At 41.0% G+C, this 19,001-nt stretch overlaps 1 protein-coding gene across 8 annotated transcripts in view; it reads right to left on the bottom strand.

The window, feature by feature from the left end:
* Nucleotides 1–19,001, bottom strand: part of ctnnd2b (catenin (cadherin-associated protein), delta 2b) — a 98,046-nt gene that overhangs the window by 58,824 nt on the left and 20,221 nt on the right. For all 8 annotated transcript variants that reach the window (XM_044021071.1, XM_044021081.1, XM_044021088.1 and 5 more), the window contains exons 3-5: nt 8,631–8,665; nt 3,743–3,859; nt 340–491 (exon numbers count right to left, since the gene is read on the bottom strand). In XM_044021071.1, coding sequence (XP_043877006.1) covers nt 340–491; nt 3,743–3,859; nt 8,631–8,665 — 304 coding nt within the window. The remainder of the gene's footprint in view (nt 1–339; nt 492–3,742; nt 3,860–8,630; nt 8,666–19,001) is intronic.

Below are 19,001 nucleotides of genomic sequence, written 5' to 3'. Positions count from 1 at the left end.
GAAGAATCCTTTGCATTCATTTATGTTTTTGTAAATGCTCCGTCTTTATTCCACAATGAGCGTTAGATGATGTTTGAGTCTGAAGACTGCCATCACCACATTTGTTGACAAATTCATTCAGTTACATCTGAATGGATACACAAATTGCAGTGGGAACTGAGTGTTATGGAGGATTTTTAGCCTAAATTAACAGCTTCAGAGTCATGGTGATGCTGAAAGATATGAAAAGATAAATAATGGATGGATGTTTGTAAAAAAAAATGTACTCCGAAACTGTAGGGGGAGCTCCGTAGAGAAAAAGGCAAACAAACGCGATCAGACTTTAATGTGTGTGTTTACCTGGTTGTAGCTGTGAACTGCTCCTCCAACTTGGCCACTGCGACCTGTCACCGACTCCCCGAGTGTGAGGCCTTGGTTACTATGGTAACCAGCTCCCGCATAGGCATCCTGGTTATTTAGCTGTAGAGCACTTTGCGACAGAAGTCCTTGTCCTGGTGTGAAAGAGGGGGGGCAAAGAAGAAGAAGAATTAAAAGGAAAAGACAAAAAGATAAACACGTACATGTTTGGTTTCAAGACGAGCACACGGCGTGGCCTTGAAGGTGTTTTCCAACACTTCACGTTATACAGTGCTCTGAAAGAATAAATGTGAAGACAGCAAATCTCTGCCAGTTTATAGCAGACCTTGAATGATGAGAAGAAAATGGAAGAAAAGAGAAGGGAAGGGAAGGGAAGGGAAGAAAAGAGAAGAGAAGAGAAGAGAAGAGAAGAGAAGAGAAGAGAAGAGAAGAGAAGAGAAGAGAAGAGACGGCTGAAAGCTGTAATTAAATTAGAAATCCTTGTCCTCCTCTGTGAGACACCCATTTGCTTTTTTGCCCACTCTGTTATTCCAGGCTTTGTCTACTTTTTTCCTTTTATGTTCTGTGACCCTTAAATCTCACTCTGTTCCTGAGCTCCATTTAAAACACACTCCTCCTCCCTTTTGTCTTCCTGTCTCACTCTCTCCATCACTTGCTTTCTCGCTGCCTTTTTACTTATTTGACCCATTTTTCCACCTACTCCACATTCCTGTGTATACATTAACACTGTCATGAATGTAGAAAGTGTCACTGACCTGTTGTGATTATTTGTGATTATGGATCATAGTGGAGTGTCAGTGTTTTATTAAAGTCGGCAGCTCACAGCAAACGCAGTCACTCTGCATAAGCACATAGGAAACTAAAGACGGACCAAAGTGAAAACTCACTTCAAGTGCAACAAATGGCTTTTGTGTGCACTTTGAGAATCAACTGTGCATTATTTAAAACATGAGGTACAGAGCAAGTTTACTAGGTCAAGGCCTCCATGTCCAATACACACAAGCAAAATGCAATGGATGGATGGATGGGAGTTTCGCAGAGTATAATAACATGAAAGGCCTCATAAATAAATAAATTAGCTCTCAAATGGAAAACACTGAAGGCTACATGGACAGGGAAAGTGTGTGTGTGTGTGTGTGTGTGTGTGTGTATTCTCATTTTACCTATTTAAGGAGCTTTTCTGGTATAAATACTGAATGTTTCATCTCTCTATCTCTCTATCTATCTATCTATCTATCTATCTATCTATCTATCTATCATTTTAGTTAGCAAGCTCTTATCTTAACCATCACAACTAATTGCCAAACCTTAACCCTTAACCTAAATCCAATTCTAACCATCAGAAAGCCCTTAAAGTGAGGACCAGACAAAATGTCCTCACTGTCTAGAGTTTATATGGGTTTTTTTTTTGAAGAAGAAGATACACAAACAAGTACACACACACTACTTAGGCTACTTCTGCTTAGGCCTGGGTCATGCTTCCGATGTCTGCCATTGTATTATATTACATATATAATGTTTATATTATATATAACTTTAATATCATCATCTGCCCATGTCTTTGGAGGTGCTCGTGGACCCTCTGCAAACGTACACGAGAACCTCAACATTTCATGACCCTCCTGAACCCACACATGCTAATGCTAAAGTGACGTCAGCCCTCATTTTAGTATGAATGGAAGTGCAGCAGCTACGTATATAATGTGGAAAGTATGACCTAGATCTGAGCGATCATGCGCATGAACACACAGCACATCTGCATATACAGTAGGTGCATGAATTCCCAGAGAGAGTCACTCGAGCTCATTCATCTGGGGTTTTTTTTTCTTTAAGGCACACACAGGAAGTCAAGTGAGTGGCTTTTCTTCACGCCCACTCTCTTCTATTGACATATTTAAATATTTAATCAGGCGTCTATTTTTAGGTTGCTATTGGAGGCAGTTGGGAGGAAGAGAGATAGAGAGCGAGAGAGAGATGACTGCATGGAAATAGCTGTGTCTATCAAAGTCATATACACAGATATTAACATGCACACCGACACACAACAGCAGGCTGACGCATGAAGGCACTCAGCATTCACCACTGCTGTGACCACACTTCATCTGCTCAGCAGCTTGACTCTGTGTGTGTGTGAGGTCCAAAAAAACCGAACAAACCTAACTTTGTGGGGACATTTTATCTGGGTTTTTTTCAGGGTTAAGACCTGGTTATAATAGGGTTCAGGCTAGAGTAAAGGTTAAGGTTAGGCACTTAGCTGTGATGGTTAAGGTTAGGGTAAGAGCCTAGGGAATGTATTATGTCAATGATGTGTCCTCACTAAGGTATAAAAAAAAGTTGTCTTTTCTATTGTCTACTGTTTAGGGCTAAGATTTGAATTGTGGTTAGGTTAGGGTTAGGCATTAACCAGTTATGGTTAAGTTTTGGGGTAACCTAAGAAGAATAGATTTTTTTATGTATATTTAAAAATTCATATGCAACTACAGTTCAGCAAATTATTGTTGACCATTTGCCAGCGGATAGTTTATTAATTTTTTTCATATCAATTTCAGGCAGGTTCATCATGTTTGGTGGTTGATTTTGTTGGGTGAACTGCTGGTAGTTGATAGTTAGCTTTGGGCAACATGGCAGGATGGATTTTAACCGTTTCTAGCAGCAGCAGCAGCATTTTTTAAAAATGAATCTCTCTCAGAAGGATCTTAAAAATGCACTTAAATTGTTGGAAGCAGATTGGCATCACACTTGGCATCAACCTTAAGACAAATGTTGTACAGAGATGTCCATGTGACGTAAACCTCGCCGCAGACAGCAAACACTAAACATTAACATCAGTTTCAGTTGTACACTCTACAAATAATGGAATTAAATATGCATCTATATTCATAAAATGAAATAAGTCCTTTATTAGACCCACAGTGAGGGTCTAATAAACATAAATAAATAATAAAGATGCATTTTTATATCTATGAATATAGGTATTTATAATTTCTTTAAGTCACTATAAAAACTGTATGTTAACACAGATATTTACAGCATTGAATCATAATTCTACACTCTATCTGGACCTCCCTGAATTTTAATGGAATTTCCCACCACTGTGGGAATGTATAATGTGAATGAATGTCCTCACAAACATGGAAGTACAATCGTGTGTGTGTGTGTGTCAGCAGGCCAGCTGACACCTCAGCTAGCAGAGATTAGCATATCAAACCAACAGCACGTCTCTGCATGTCTCCTGACACCTACTTCTTTCCCATGAGGTTAACTACTGAAGAAAAGGCATGAGTGCAGGGTGAAGCTGAAAAAAAACCCCAACACTCTATCCTTGAATGTAAACGTGAGGAGGAAAAAAGAGCAAGGAGAGAAAAGAAACTCTGGACATTCTTACTGTCTCCTGTCGAAGTGTCCTGCGAGTCCAAGATGCCTGACTCCTGAAGTGATCGAATGCAGGAATCCACCAGCTCCAGGCCTGTTGTCAACTCCTCTTCTATGTCCTTCTGTCCATCTGTATGCACAAAGGCACAAAGCAAACCACAATTAAAATAACAGGACACAACATATTCTACACACTGTGGCCCACTAACGTCATTTCTCTTTTCTGTTCCTAACCCTTTCCTTAACCATTTCCATTTGAAGATAATAAGGGGTTAAATGGTTAAATGTTGTATGATTCATCATCAGGAGACTCCGATGGCTTTTACATGAGCAGATACAACATGTCTCTATAGGTCCATAGTCACACATATGCAAGTCACACGCAAGTCTAAACCTTCAAGTCTCAAGCGAGTTCAAAGTCATTCTTGCAAGAATCAAGCAAGTTACAAGACAGGAAGCATGAATATAGATCAGGCCTGTCCGCTGGACAATCATGGCCCTCGGTAAGCTTTGGTTTTATAATGTATTATTTATGGCCTGAAACGGAGTGGGACAGAAAATCAGTTTTGGTCATATGTCCCCATTAGTTCAGCTGGTATTAAGTTATTATGTTATTATGAAAGAAAGGGAGAATGCTTCCATTTTTTCACTCCTGCGTAGCTTAGATTTGACATTTAAAAATGATAATTGTGAGAATGAAAATAAAACAATTATAAAACAGGGCATTTGTTTGTAACTGTAACTTTTAACTTAAGGGACCATTGACAATTCTGGCCCTTGTTAAAAAAAAAAAAAAAAATTCAGTAAATGTAGTAATCCTGATATAGATGATTATAAATCATAATATATATATGATTTCCCAGATTCCACATTTAAATATGCTTAAAAAGGACAGTCATTTTGAATTGCTAGAGTTTTGTCAGTAACAGAAACACTGTATTACTTCTCAAATATTTAGCGGTTAACGTGGCAATTTGTTGTGGAAACCCTGAAAACGCTGGGTGTTTACTTTTGCGGCCTTGCGTACAAACCTGGCAACCGGGTTACACCAACACCACTGTGATTCCATTCCACTTCAAATCACAAGGCAGCAAAAAAAGCAGACACCCATTGTTTGAGTCGAGTCATTTCACCAACGTGAGTCAAGCTCGTCTCACATCCTCAAATGTGCGACTTAAGTCACGTGACTCGAGTCCCCGACCTCTGTGTCTTTCAAAGGCTATAGTCATTGTGGACATGCTAACTATGGACATGCTAATTGTGCCAACTTTCCATATATATATATATCTATCTATCTACATATATATATATATATATATATATATACATATATATATATATACATACATATATACGTATATACATATATATATACATACATATATATATATATACATATATATATATATGGGTTCTGTCACGCCATTTCAAGTTCTGTTAGTGAAACATAAGTCCAATGGAAATGCATTGTAATTTCATTTCATAATAAATAGGTGTTTTTAACGTGTAAACCTAATTACGGATTATGTAAACAGTTATCAGTGGTTACAGTTCAATAAGAATTGAACTATGAAGAACTGGTGAGTCGTTATTGATGAGGTTTATAACACACACAAGTGCTGGTGGTAACTTCTGTCATTTCCTGTAACCATAAATAAAGGCTGTGTTACACTCAGCTTACTCTAACGCCGGGTTCACACGGCACGTCTTTATTTCCAGCGCTAATGTTGACAAATTAGTGTTCACACTTCACGCGTGAGACACGTGTCTCGTTTTAGGGCGTCTTGCCTATTTTTAAACGTGTGACACATGTGATTCCTGGCAAAAAAATAGACAGAGAAAAGATGCTTTGATAATGACACTGACATTCTACTGGTGACACCTTTCACTGTAGATTCAGTGTTGAGGCTAATTTAAAGTGTATTTTATTTTACAAGCTACTGACTCTATGCTATTTTTCATGTTTTTTAAGTGTTATTGCAAAAGTTTTACATGAGAAGTAGTAAAAAGCCGAAGTCAGTGGCTCTTATTTTTAAAGCCAGGTTGAAAGGAAGTGGTGCTATATAAGATTGGCTCAGTGACTATTGTGTATGCAGGAAAAACAAGTCCAGAAACAGTTAAAGGTGAATAAATAACCACTCGGTTATAGTAATAAAACCATAGAATCATGTTTGAGCAAACTTTGAGTCATGAAATGTACATATTTGACTGTTTATTTTATGACATTTTAGAGTTAAGCAGAGCTTTGCCTCCGGCCTAAACTTTGCTACAAATGATCAACAACGACAAAAATAAGGGAGGATTTATTCATGCATCATTGCAAAGTAAAATGTGATAGTAAGCTTTGTGTCAAAAGGGAAAAAAAATGAATCATGTGGGATGGAGATCTATAGGCAGCGGCCTTGGATAGCAAGCCATTTGTCTGTCAGAGAGAGGCTGATAACACGCCCAGTGTCTTCAAATCAGTTTCGGGGAGTTTTGCCAAAGAGGGTAAAAAACCTTAAAAATGAGCCTTGGGAGCGACATTAATCTCTCTGTGAGAGAGAAGCAGAGGAATGGTAATAGTAGAGGCCTTAGTGTGTGGATTTAGGAGGCTGATTTTATTGACTCCGACTGATGCAATTGTAGAATGATATTGATGCTGCTGGTGGAAAGATTTCCAGAGCAGTCTGCGGCATTACGCTGGATTTTTACTCTCACCCTCGCCCAAACTCATTTTTAATCCCGTTTGATCCAGAAGTGATGGGTTTTTAATGATTCTCCAGATCAAATTGTCTGATTGGAGCGAGAAAAAACTGTTCCCTTCTCACGGAGCAGATGGTTGAAGAGCTCAGCAGACGCTGAAGGCCTGGTGTATGAAGCGCTCTGACCACAGACCTCCAGTCGCCGCTTTGTTAGCAGAGGTCAGCAACCCTGCACTCAGATAATCAATCTACTCTCAGCACCCTTCACATCTCGACAAGACTGAGAGGAGAGAGAAAAGATGGGGCTTTCAGCTAAAATCCTGTCTAAGAACTTGTCCAGTCCAGAAGAGTGAAAAGTGTTTGGCTTCGACTTTGTAATCGTCTGAAGGCCTCATCGATTCTTTTTGTCCTTCACTGAAAACATCTGGCACCACAAACAAAAGTAAAACTAAATGCACAGAAATAACTGCAAATGCTGTTTGACCTTTACTCGGCTGTCAGAAGAGCGTTTGGTTTGTGGGGAATCTGAGGGTCCGTTCACACCAGCCACGTTTAACCCTGGTGTGTTTATCTCCTTAGTACGGTTTGTTTGGGTTGGTGCAGCCTGAGACCTCTCGTGTGGACCAAAGAACTCTGGTGCTTGCAAGTGACCTCTGGAGTGGTTCATCACTTGGGTGAACTCCATCCACAGTATTTACAGCGATGTTCTCATCTACATCCACATGTGAGGAGAAGGAAGAACCAGGACGAGAGTCGGTGATAAGGGGGGGGTCCATCTGCCGTGTCTAATGGTGCTTTTGCATGATACAATTGAAGCACTACTCAGCTCGACTCGACTCAATGAGTGATAGTACCTGGTGCTTTTTTTGGTACATGCTCTGGTGAGGTTCTAAGCGAGCTGAGCCGATACTAAACTGTGACATCAACACACTGCCGGCCACTGATTGGTGTTTGGTGGCTGATGAGAGGATATAGAGAGCTGGAGGGAGCCAACAGGACTTAAAAATAAATAAAATGACCCGTCCTATGAAGACCCCGCTGACGTTGAGGAGGTACTACGCAGTCATGGAAAGGTGTCAAGAAAACTTGCACATTTAGCACAGCATGCCGCAGATTCTTGACAATGGGAAAGAGGTGTTTCTCTCATCCCCGGCAGTGTCGTGAAGCTAGACTTAGGACCTCCCAGACCCCGGAGGATGGACAGTTCTCAGTTCTCTGATTCTGTTCAGACTATCAGTGGTTCTCTTCCCAGTTCTCTCAGCTCCTCACTAGGGAAAAGTGGACGAGAACACAGGAGCTAAAGCTGCTCCACCACGTCCACGCAACGGCCGCTCATCCCTAGAGCAGCAGGGAAGACGGACATGAACCTATGCCGATGCTCCAGTCTGAATATCTGACCGATAACTGAGCAGTATGATCTATATATTGATCTCATGACTTTAGATTACAATTTATAGTGTGAGTCACCTTCACCAACCAAAACAGCTGCAATTAATTAAAAGAAAAGAAAAAAGAAAGCTCTTATCTGGGGTTGAAACTCCAGCAGTTGTTGTAGCTTTTACAAAGAATTGTCTGATTTTACGATTCAATATGTGACTGTGTATATACTAGTACTTGTGTCTTCTGCTACAGTGACTTATCAGTAATTTCCTCGATATCTCTCCTTGTCATTATCCCATACTTAACATCAAAGTGAAATGGCATTTCATGATAATCACAGACACAGAAACATGTACTTGTCTCTCTTATATGACTATGATTCATCAGTGATTTCCTGTATAACTCATCATCAACATCGTATTATGCACACATTTGATTTTATTTCAATACACTGTATGTTGTAAATTCCATAAATAGATGCATGTACAATTTCGTTTGGAGGACAGAGAGAGTCGGTGTCAGAGGAAGATTTTTGTGAGTGAGATGATGAGGTTTATTATCTCTGGTGTAAACACTGGGGATTATTTGCAAATGCTGTTTTGACCTTTACTCGGCTGTCAAACAGGGGGTTTGGTTAATGGGAATCAGACAGACAGGAAAGTTCTTATTTACGTTTTGGAGCCGGGAAGGGATTTGAATTCAACATGATAACTGCAGAAGTATTTCTTCAGTATGTTTTAAATGAACGATGGTTGGTTTTTGCAGTGGAAATGTATATAAATAATGAAAACAACAGACAAAAACATATAAAGTATAAAGTTGTGTGAGGACTCTTACCTTGGTTGTTCCAGCGGAATTTTTCATCTGTTGAACTGTAAAAAGAAGAAAATGTAAATTAGAAAATTACAAAAGCACATTTTATAACTGTATATCATGCGCTATAGTGCTTTTTTTCAAGTGTTTTTGAATGTTTTTACAAGACCATGGTGCTGAGAAAAATGAAGAAACACATCAAAATACTTAAATTACTGAAAATTAAGCTTTTTATGGTTATTATTTTAAAAAAATAATACATTTGATCCAAATACAGTGATTGCAAAAGGTTGCTAATAAGTAAGTTTTGTAATAATATATCAATATAATAATAGTTGGAGTCGCTGTCCGTCTGGAACTCCAACAAAATAACTGTAAGCATCTAACGCTTACGTTGGAAAAGACGGACAGCGCCTGTGACTACTGGTCCATTGAGCCGTCGCTCCAAAACTCAGTAGCCAATCAGCAGGCAGCTTCCTAAGCCCCGCCCATGGTCAGAATTGCAAACAAAAACCTGCGGCACAAAGAACGATGCAAACGAATGCAATTTGTGTATTTTGATTTTGTGGTTAATTTTTAGTTTGCTCAATTCATAAAGTGTTAGGGTTAGGGTTATTAAATTAGTGCTGTCAAACTATTGATTAATCGCAATTAATCACACATTTTTATCTATTCTAAATTTCCCTTGATTTCTTTTTGTCCCATAATTTCTTCTCATTTTAATGCTCTTATCAACATAGAAAAGTGGATCGGCTTGCTTTATTGAGACAATGTCTCTGTCACTCTGCATATTTTGAGTTATTCCTCTTATTGTGAGAGCCGCACAATAATAAGAGAGGCTGTGTATCACCCTGCAGTGCTGTGGATAAAGTGCCGTTCTTCAACGCAGACGGAGTCCCGTGATTTAAAGTGTTGTTGCTGTGACGAGCTAAAGGAGCTAGCGGTCTTCGCGGGTCTCCTAACTGCGGTTCGGGGGTCTGCCAGCTTGGTTGCTAACACTGCATACATCATTACTTGGATCTGGGGAGTGCGTCAAGAAACGATCCAGGCTGTGTTGGATACGGAGAGCCCGCTTGGAGACGGAGAAGCACACAGCGCTCGCCATCCACTCAAAGCGTAACGTTAGTCTACTACCCTCTGGCCGGCTCGCAAGCCCAAACAAGTGAGGGCAGCGTGCCTGTTGTTTTGTTTCCGGTCTAGCTAGATCCGGTGTGGTGTTGTAGTTTTTAACTATTGAAAATATTAACACAAACGTAATCCCATGCATAAACAGCCACGCCTGATGCAACAAATCAGAACTCACTATGTGAATCAGCTCATTGACCTCTTGGTCCAGGAAACACAGGGAGTTGGTGTGTGTTTTTTGTTTTTTCTCTCTCCCCCCATTGAGTCTCTATGGCGCATCAATGAGATGTGACAGTATAATTAGTGGACCGAAGGAGAACTAATTGACAGTGTGATCAACTAGGCCGCTGCAGGTCACGCCACGGCACAGCACTTCATCACTGCTAATGATATAATGCTGTGTGTGTGTAGGCAGCGGCGAGTGCGGCCTCGTTTGTGTCCACACGCACCAGCTGGAGGACGCTAATGGATTTAAAGAGTCATCAATGGTGGGGGGAAAAATATGGTATCTTGTGTTTAATTGCGCTCGCCCTCTGCTGCGATTCGATAAGCGCTAAACTGTTACACAATCCTCACAAACGTGGCTGCGAGTGAAGTTCCTACAACAGGATTATCTCCAAAGCCTTCAGCTACGAGCTACAAAGGCTGACCTTGGGAAATTAGGGAGACAACAGCGAAGGAGCTTCTTGAGTGTGAAAGTCAAAGAGAAACAGGTCTAATCCTCCACTTTCTCTCAGAATGGGAAAATGGGAGCAAAAGAACCTAAGTGTTTGTTGAGTATTCGCAGTTAAAAACAGGACACAAATATACAGTACACCGCCCTGCCACAACAATGCAACAGTTAGTTCCTTCCAGGTGTGAGAGTAATTCCATGAGCACTGGGATGTTTAACGGTCGTACCACTCCATTTCACAGGTGTTCATAATAATCACTAATTACAGCGACTGTCGGATGCTGTCACCCTACACTGTTCCAGAGTACGCCGAAAAGACGTCTTTTACCAACATTTGAGTTAAATTAGAAATAGTTGTCAGGAGAGGATGAGGAGAAGAAGCAGTGTGGTTCTGTGACATCAGTGAGGGCGAACATAGCAGTGAGTGGGCACAGCTAATATAAGCATGATGGTGTGTTCCGGCTGAAGCCGAAGGAATTTCCAAATTGAGAAGGTGTTCCTTCAACGGGAACTCGGATTTCCAACTTCACCAACCTCGGCGTGGGATTCCTGGACGTCACGCCAATTGTAAAAATTACTCCTGTAATATTTGTTTCACATATATTTACATATTTTTATCCGTGAACAAGCTGCTACGCAGTTTGCGTGTGCAAATCCCTGAGTAGACGCTATTGCTAACAATGACTAGCCTGAGGTACGGTTGTGTCCGTGTTTTTTTCCCAGAATTCTCGACCAGGACACAGTCAACTTATAAACACTCCCAGTTCCAACCTCCAACTTCTGATATAACCCAGAGAGCCAAAACCCATGGGTTTTCAAAAACCCATGGTTCTCAAAAGCCGGCAGCGCGTGAACGGGTACAAAATATGTGAAAAAGTGCTGCACGTAGATGTGCTGAGTGAATAGGTGTGAATGTGAATACAGACCATTTAACTTTTTTGGATCTACAGGACAGAACATGTACCACCAGAGGAAGCTTGCGTACCACTGGTGGTACATGTTCTGTCCCACATCTTTTATACCCATTCACGCGCTGCCGGCTGTGTCTTGCCCAGACTAGCGAAGCTGGGAATTGAACACTCAAACACTTTGTCTTTGAACTTTGCAGTTCAAAGACAAGCTTCCATCGCCCCCACTGGAGACCATCTACTAATGGAGCAGTAAACTCGCTATATTCATTCAAACAACCAAATAAGTAACTCTTAACCCTCTTATGACCATCGTGATATTCAAGCCTGGATTTATTTAGATTTTATGGCTGTAGAATTGTCAAAAAAATACGTCTGCGCCTCTTTTCCCCCTTTGCGTATTTCCCCCGATTTGAGCTACAATTCCAATAATTCAGCAAATTGTAAATAAGGTAAAAGCTTTCAATTGCGATACTTGAGCCCAATTATGACACAAAAAAGGGAAGGCACTTCATGAGGCTTTTATTTTCAGCTGGAGAGAAGAGCAGGTGAGTAGCATAATGTGTGACAATTTGAAATAATGATGAAGTCCGTGTGTGTGGTACGTTCTGACCTGGTATTTTCAGCTGCTTTAATGTTTTTTTTTTGTGATATTCCTGGAGGAAAATGGAAAGAACCAAAAAAGAAAAAGAAAGAAAGGACAGAGAGGGAAAGAAACACTTAGAGACAGAGAGGAAGAACATGATATGCAAGTGGTAAGAGGGAGAAGAGAAGAGCTGCACAGACAGGTGGACAATAAAAGTGGGAATATAATACAGGGATAGAGAGAGAGAGGGAGAGAGAGAGAGAGGGGGAACCACAGAGGGCCAGAGTCAGAATATGACGGAGAGAGAGAGTGTGAGCTGCTAAATCCAATAACGTGGGTTTTAAAAGTGCGAAAGCCAGATATAGCAATGAAAATCCTGTCATTTTATCCGCCCAATAAACATATTCTGGTGGAACCCAATTCACATAATCCATCTATTTCTTCACCTCACGTAGAGTATTATCCCTTATCTGTTCTGTCCACAACGGCCTTCAGATAACAACAAGAATAATAATAATAATAATACTACTAAAGCCACTCATACAGACAAACAAAAAAGACGTGAAGCAAAGGCCTTCTTTCAGCTTTCAGAAACTACCACTGCATGTGTTGTTTGTGTCCATGCTGATTTTGATTTAAAAAGATTACGCCACACTGTGGTTGTTCATTTACTCAGCACTATGAGGCAGACTTAAGACAAAATAATGAAATAAATATGTGTGTGTATGGAAGAGGATTAGGGCCACATGTGAACACTTTTTGGGAAATGTTTATATTTAAGATAAAAATAAGAATTCAGTGAGTTATTTTCTCAAAATTCTGAGATTTAAGTCAAAATTCTGAGATTCAAGTCAGAATTCTGAGAAAGAAAAAGAAGCCAGAATTCATCCGTCAGCTTTCTGAGGTTAAAGTCGATTCTGAGATTTAAGTTGGAATTCACGCAAATTGTGATTGTGTTGTTTCTTTTTGGACATTTTTTATCTGCTGTGGTAAATACGCCACTGCTGCTAACAGCTGAGGATGATTTCTGTCCTCCATTTACTCTGCAAAATAAAATAACATCACTGTCAGGCCAGGCAGCACTCACAATGCCCTCTGCTGGACAACCTGGTACGCACTTCAAACAGTCTGACTCACTTTGAGGCTCCATATTTTGAACTTAAACAGGTTTAAGGTTATCAGATTAATAATATATTTGCAGCCCTCGTGATTAAAACACATCACACACGCATATTTGTGGGTAATAAATTACATTTTCTACCATTAAAACCGTCCTTAGCCATTTTATCCCTGGAATTAATAAGATATTCTGATTCTGATTCTAAATGTCACATGTTGGACCTTAGAGAGGAAAGGAGATATGTGGCTCATATTATTGAAATGAAACTCCAGGTGTGATGTTCTGGGATGTTCTGCTGTCATTATTTTCAGTGACTGTCAGAAAAGCCACACCATCCAGTCATCACATCACTGTGGGGCTATTGTGGACCCTTCATTACAGTCTGAGTCAGAAGACGGAGCGTCCCAGTGTGTTCTGTGGCTACGTGCTTTATCTCACCTGGTCACCTGACGTTTGCCTAATTGCGTATTATGCTGGAATAATGAGGAACTGTTGCTGCTTTTGTGCAAGTATTATCTACAGCTGCTGTATCTCATGCAGAGAGAGAGGAGGAGTCAAGTGTCAACAGCCTCGGGAGACTGTTGAACATTATGACTCAGTGAATGCCATAAAGAGCAGAATACATGGCAAGATAATGGCGGAATGACATAGTAGAGGATTCTTTTAATGGAAGGATTTAAGAATTCAGGGGTCATGGAGCCATGAGGGACCCTGAAAATTTGATATGGCATCAATATTTGATACCAATTTGTTCAACCCATTTTAACAAGAAATGATGGTATAATTCTTTAGTTTCAGCTGGTCTGCTCTCATACGTTGTCCTTTCTCCTTTGGGGAATAAACTCCATCTGTGGTGGAGATGTCCTGCACGTCCAGAGACAGCCAAACACGAGCACAGTTAGATCTCGGTCAAACAACACACTGCATGCTTATTAGCTCACTGACGCTGATGAGATTAACTCCTTAGGTGCCACAGTTTCAGTTAGTTATTCAACTCGAGACAGAGCGGCTTTCTATATGTGGCAGCCGTGGAATGGAATATCAAATCTGTTCAGTCTTATTCATGGTTTAAAAAGGCTAGTGAGGTATAAAAGACAAAGAATTTACTTGATAATAAGATTTTTCTTGTTGTATTTTACGTAATCTCTGTTTTATTGTTTTTTTCTGGATAAAAAGTAACTTAATCACGTGAGAAACAGTACATATCTTTAACTTCTCATCTTTACAACTCAATACAAAGGAGTTACTGTTACTGTCACAACATCAACTGCACTGATCTGTCAGGAAAACCACAATTAGATATTCTCTCAAAATCATTTATCCTTAATACTCGACCCGAAATGTTGGTGAATACCACAAAAGTATTGATACCCATGAGCAAATAGAACATGATGTTATTGCAGCATTGCATTTACATTACAACAATATTCCCACGACGGACATGCTCTACTTGGCAGCTAGAAGCAGAATATCAGAGAGTCACACTTCCTCGTGATGTAACAGTAACTGCTAACAGCTAAATCGTGTTTAAAGAGCATGCAATGGGATTAACACAATGACTGGCCGGCTGACAAGCACTAATTCAGTCAATCGGTCAATCAAGGACATTTGCATTTGTAGAGCTGGCTGTTGTCGAGGTCCGGCCAAAAAGAGTAAATATTGAGCACATAGAGAAACTTAATGGTAATGAAATTTTCCCTTAGTTCTTCCCTTTGCTATGGTCTGCAATCATGCACAGGAGCAAAAGTCCTGGTGAAAACTTCATGTACCATAATCATGTTATATATTACAGGTCTACTTGGCTCTACTCTACTCGGTTTGGTATCAGTCACATCGTTTTCCATGACTTCATAGTTCCTCCTCAACATGGGCGGGGTCATCATAGCATGCCTAATGGAAAAGCAAAAAAACCTTGGAGTGGCACTAGAACTGTTTAATGGAAAAAAGTGCCATAAGTCTTCACTAAAGTAAGAGAAAAGCAGAGGGGAAAAAAAAGGCAATAAAAAGTCAACCTTGTGAAGTTGCAAATGCGTATGAATAATTTGGGTTGCCAGAAGTGCTGCAGTGGATTGCAATCTCCAAAGAGAATATCACTGACTGAGTGCATAGCTCTGTGTCTGGCTGCAACCGATAATATTTTATTTGTGAAATTCTGTTCATTCTTTAATAATAATAAAATAAAAAAAAGAAAAGCTCAGCATGATCTGCCAGACTGCAGCGAGGACAGCGAAGGTGAAGGGAGATATCAGTCTCGTCTGGGTCTGACGTACGGGTAATTCAGGCGAGTTGAGTTGGGGTTGGGCTTCCTTTTTCTTCCCCTCTGCCATCGAGAGAGGAAAAAACACAACAGGCTTTGAAGCAAGTGATTAAAGCGCAGCGGGATGAGACGCAGATTGCCTCCTCTGTTAACCCGTCCACATGCTCCACACAAATGGTTGTGGCGAGCGAGTCAGAGAGGAGCAGAAGTCTCCTGTGACCCAGTAAATTGGTCAGATTGACTTCCCGAGACTGCCTGTGGGGGAAGGCGGCCATTTTGACTCTGGGCCAGAAGTTAAATGAGAGAAAGGAGGAAGACATGTTGGATCTCTGCGTGACACCAGCCACTCTTCCCAGATCATCAGTGCGTGTAGATGCCGTCACTAGAAGGTATCTTCAGATGCATAATTCCATCTGGCAGATGAATAATCCATGCGCTGAAAACTCTCCAGCAACGTCAGGATTTCTCCAAACACAGATGTGGATGAGAATACATTCTGACAAATGTGATGTCAACAGTGATTGGCTGTGATAAATCTCTTTTTATGGTGATGTACAGGCATTCAAGTGGTCCCGCGAAACGGAATCGAAAATGAGCTTCTTGCTTGACGACAACAAAAGACTCCTGGAGCGCGGCACGTCAGGACTTCACAGAGCGCCGCGATCAGACCCGAGCACGGCACAAACAATAACTGATGTGTGCCGACTTCAGAGAGCCAGCGCTCCTCACGTCTCCTCCCTTGCCTTCCCCACTTATCAAGGGCCAAAATACTGAGCCTGTCAGTGGCTATAAATAAGCACAATTGTCAATGGACACAAACCGTCCTCTGGGACTACAGTTCAGAGAGAAGCAGGAGTAGAGGTTTTGTCTTAATCCTGCGACACTTGGCACTGACGGTTGACTGTCGGACGATCAGTGAACGACGGGGCAGAGCTGGCATTTGTCGGCGTGGAAATGAGAAGATCCTGACAACGGCTTAACAGCCGATTCCACGTGTTGAATCGGAGTCCATTTACCAGTGAGACTGCTTTGATTGGCAGTCTAGAACCAGCCAATTTGAAGACATGAAGAGACACGTAAAAGATGAAGCAAGCAAACTCACATCAATATAAATCTTCTCCCATAGGTTCCTCATTTAGTTTTAGTTCTCTATGCTAACTTCAGCACGTCCATCGACCTCAACACCAAACAGGTAAACAAGCGCTTAGTTATGAGCTTCCCGAAATCTTCCAGTTTCTCCAGTTTCCCTCTTTCACTGACAAACATGGATTACCACCATCTGCTGGTCAGGAAAGTAGTTTCCTCTCACGCAGAAAGTCTGCGACGGTTGCTCATCAGCAAAAGTCCAACTTTGGACAGTCAGAGTGGGAGTGGAGGTTGTCTTCTCTAACAGGCTGACATACTCAACTGATTTCTTTACAGAAACAACTGTAAGACTCTATATAAAAATGGACGTAGTCTTGCAGTTGCAAGACAAACTCACATTAAGAAGCCACAAGATGTTTTGCGATTTCACTGCCAAAATGTCAGTTTTTGAATCCCGGAAGTTCACACTGCATTAGAGCATTACAGTCTGGAACCGCCCTGGCATTTAACCCCAGTGTTTATCACAATTGTTACAGCCTCAGTAGCAGTGAACCATATTTTCTTATCCTCTCTCTTTTTCTCCTTGACTTACGATTGACAAGCCAGAGCCGTGGCCATCTACTCTCTTACTAACTGGATATCAATTCAATTTGATGGCTTTGGAATTGGCGCACACACACACACACACACACACACACAGTACATACACACACTATCCAGAGCCATATGCCAGATCTCTTTATCAGCATCGATCTGCTCCAGCCAAACCACTTTAGTGGATGGCAAACACCCAGCGTTAAATTAAGGGAAACATCGCTTTGTGGCCAAAAAAAGTCGGACGATACGTCTTCCCGTCGCAGCACCCTGCCTCCAACTCCAGAGGTGTGTGCTTAGCTTTTCACTCTGTCACACTGCATTTAAGGGATTGCGTTAATTAATTTTTGCCGTCAGCACTTCTTCTTCTTCTCACAAACTGGTACGCGATTTTTTTCTCATTCGCTCCCACAGGCCATGTGTGGATGAATGTGGCGGGGAGCCCGTTTTTGTCTCGTCAAGCCATGTGTCGAGGTGTAACTCGAAACATTCAGACTAGTCTGTGAGGCGCTCAGAGACGGGGAGGGGAGGGGTGTAAGAGGAAATGGATTCAATTATGCCAAATGAAGTTATCATGGATTTTGTGGGTCATGGGTTTTACTGGATGAGCCGGGTAAGACAACTGCAGCCACTGTCCAGCAAGTAATGTGTCTCAAACTCAAACGCCCCTGAATATCAAGTAATAACAAATTATTTCTGTATGTTTTGGATTCATTTTGAATCATACATGTTTATATTATGAAATATGTATTGTTCCATGTCAAAACAAACACTTTTATTTTTGCAATTAAGTGAAGTATTATCATAATTATTGTTATTTAGATGTCTTTTTAACAAAGTACAAATACTTTGTTATAATGTAATTAAGTACAAAATTCATGTATCTGTACATCAACCTTTACTTCACTACGTTTCCTCTAACTATCATTGTCACTCATTACTACCAAATAAAATTAGAAGAGGCGGTATTATGGTCTGTATTTATATAGCCCTTTTCTAGCCTTGGTGAGCTGCTTTACACTACAGTTTTCACCCATTCGCACGCTGTGACATGGGGTTAAGTGCCTTGCTCCAGGACACATGTAGACTAGCAGAGCCAGGAACTTAACCCACAACCTTCCAGTTGAAAGATAACTCGCCCGACCACTGAGCCACCATGACTCAATCCTAACTCATCACTTTTACAATACTTTTACTTCTAAAACTTAAGTAAATGTCATTATTTTCTGGTAAGTATTCCTTTTAAGGACTTTATACTTTTAGGTACTTTATACTTTTAGGTACTACCCACCAAACTAGACACTCAGTGGCCCCCAAGTCATTTGAGTTTGAGACCTCTGAGTTAGCTCTGCCAAGAATGCATTACACCAACAGCATAATCATAAAAAGCCTTTAAAACCGCTGTAGAGTTGAATCAGCACCTGTGTTTGTTGCATAATGACAGCATTTTTTATTATTATTATTTTATTAATCCCCTTAGGGAAATTCTTTCTCTGCACTTAACGGATCCTCTACTAAGAACCTTCCTAGCAGCCACTGAGCAGTGCCCGGGCGCCGGGGTCGCAATGGGGGTTGGGTACCTTGCCCAGGGGTACCCCAGCCCTTTGAGCTGGTGTGGACTCGAACCAGTAACCCTCCGGTAGCCATGTTCCCCCATTTTTCCCGGTGAATAACTTCCTTCTTCATTAAAATGATGTGCAGATACATTATTTAAACATCGTATTAATTTACGGCTTAAATGAAAAATGCCCGCGCACACATCGTCAGAAAGGAAAATACAGTTAGTTCTCTCCTGAAATGTGTCAGAAACACTGTACGAGCATTTCCTCAGTCTACCCACCACACACATACACATACACATACACACAGAGCCATGTTGACAGACAGTCTGTGGTATGAGGTTTATGAAAAGTGTCTGGGTTTAACGAGTGATTCATCCTCCCTCTGTGTGTGTTTGGTTATTTGCAGCACGGCAGGTTAAAAGGGATTTTACATGATAATGCCTCAACCTTCTTCCTCCTCCTCCCTGCCTCCTGGCATCATGTT

The sequence above is a fragment of the Solea senegalensis genome, linkage group LG1 (genome assembly GCF_019176455.1).
Source record: "Solea senegalensis isolate Sse05_10M linkage group LG1, IFAPA_SoseM_1, whole genome shotgun sequence".
In the NCBI taxonomy this organism is placed as follows: Eukaryota; Metazoa; Chordata; class Actinopteri; order Pleuronectiformes; family Soleidae; genus Solea; species Solea senegalensis.
Note: the sequence above shows the minus strand (reverse complement) of the source record. Positions and strands in the feature narration are given on the sequence as shown.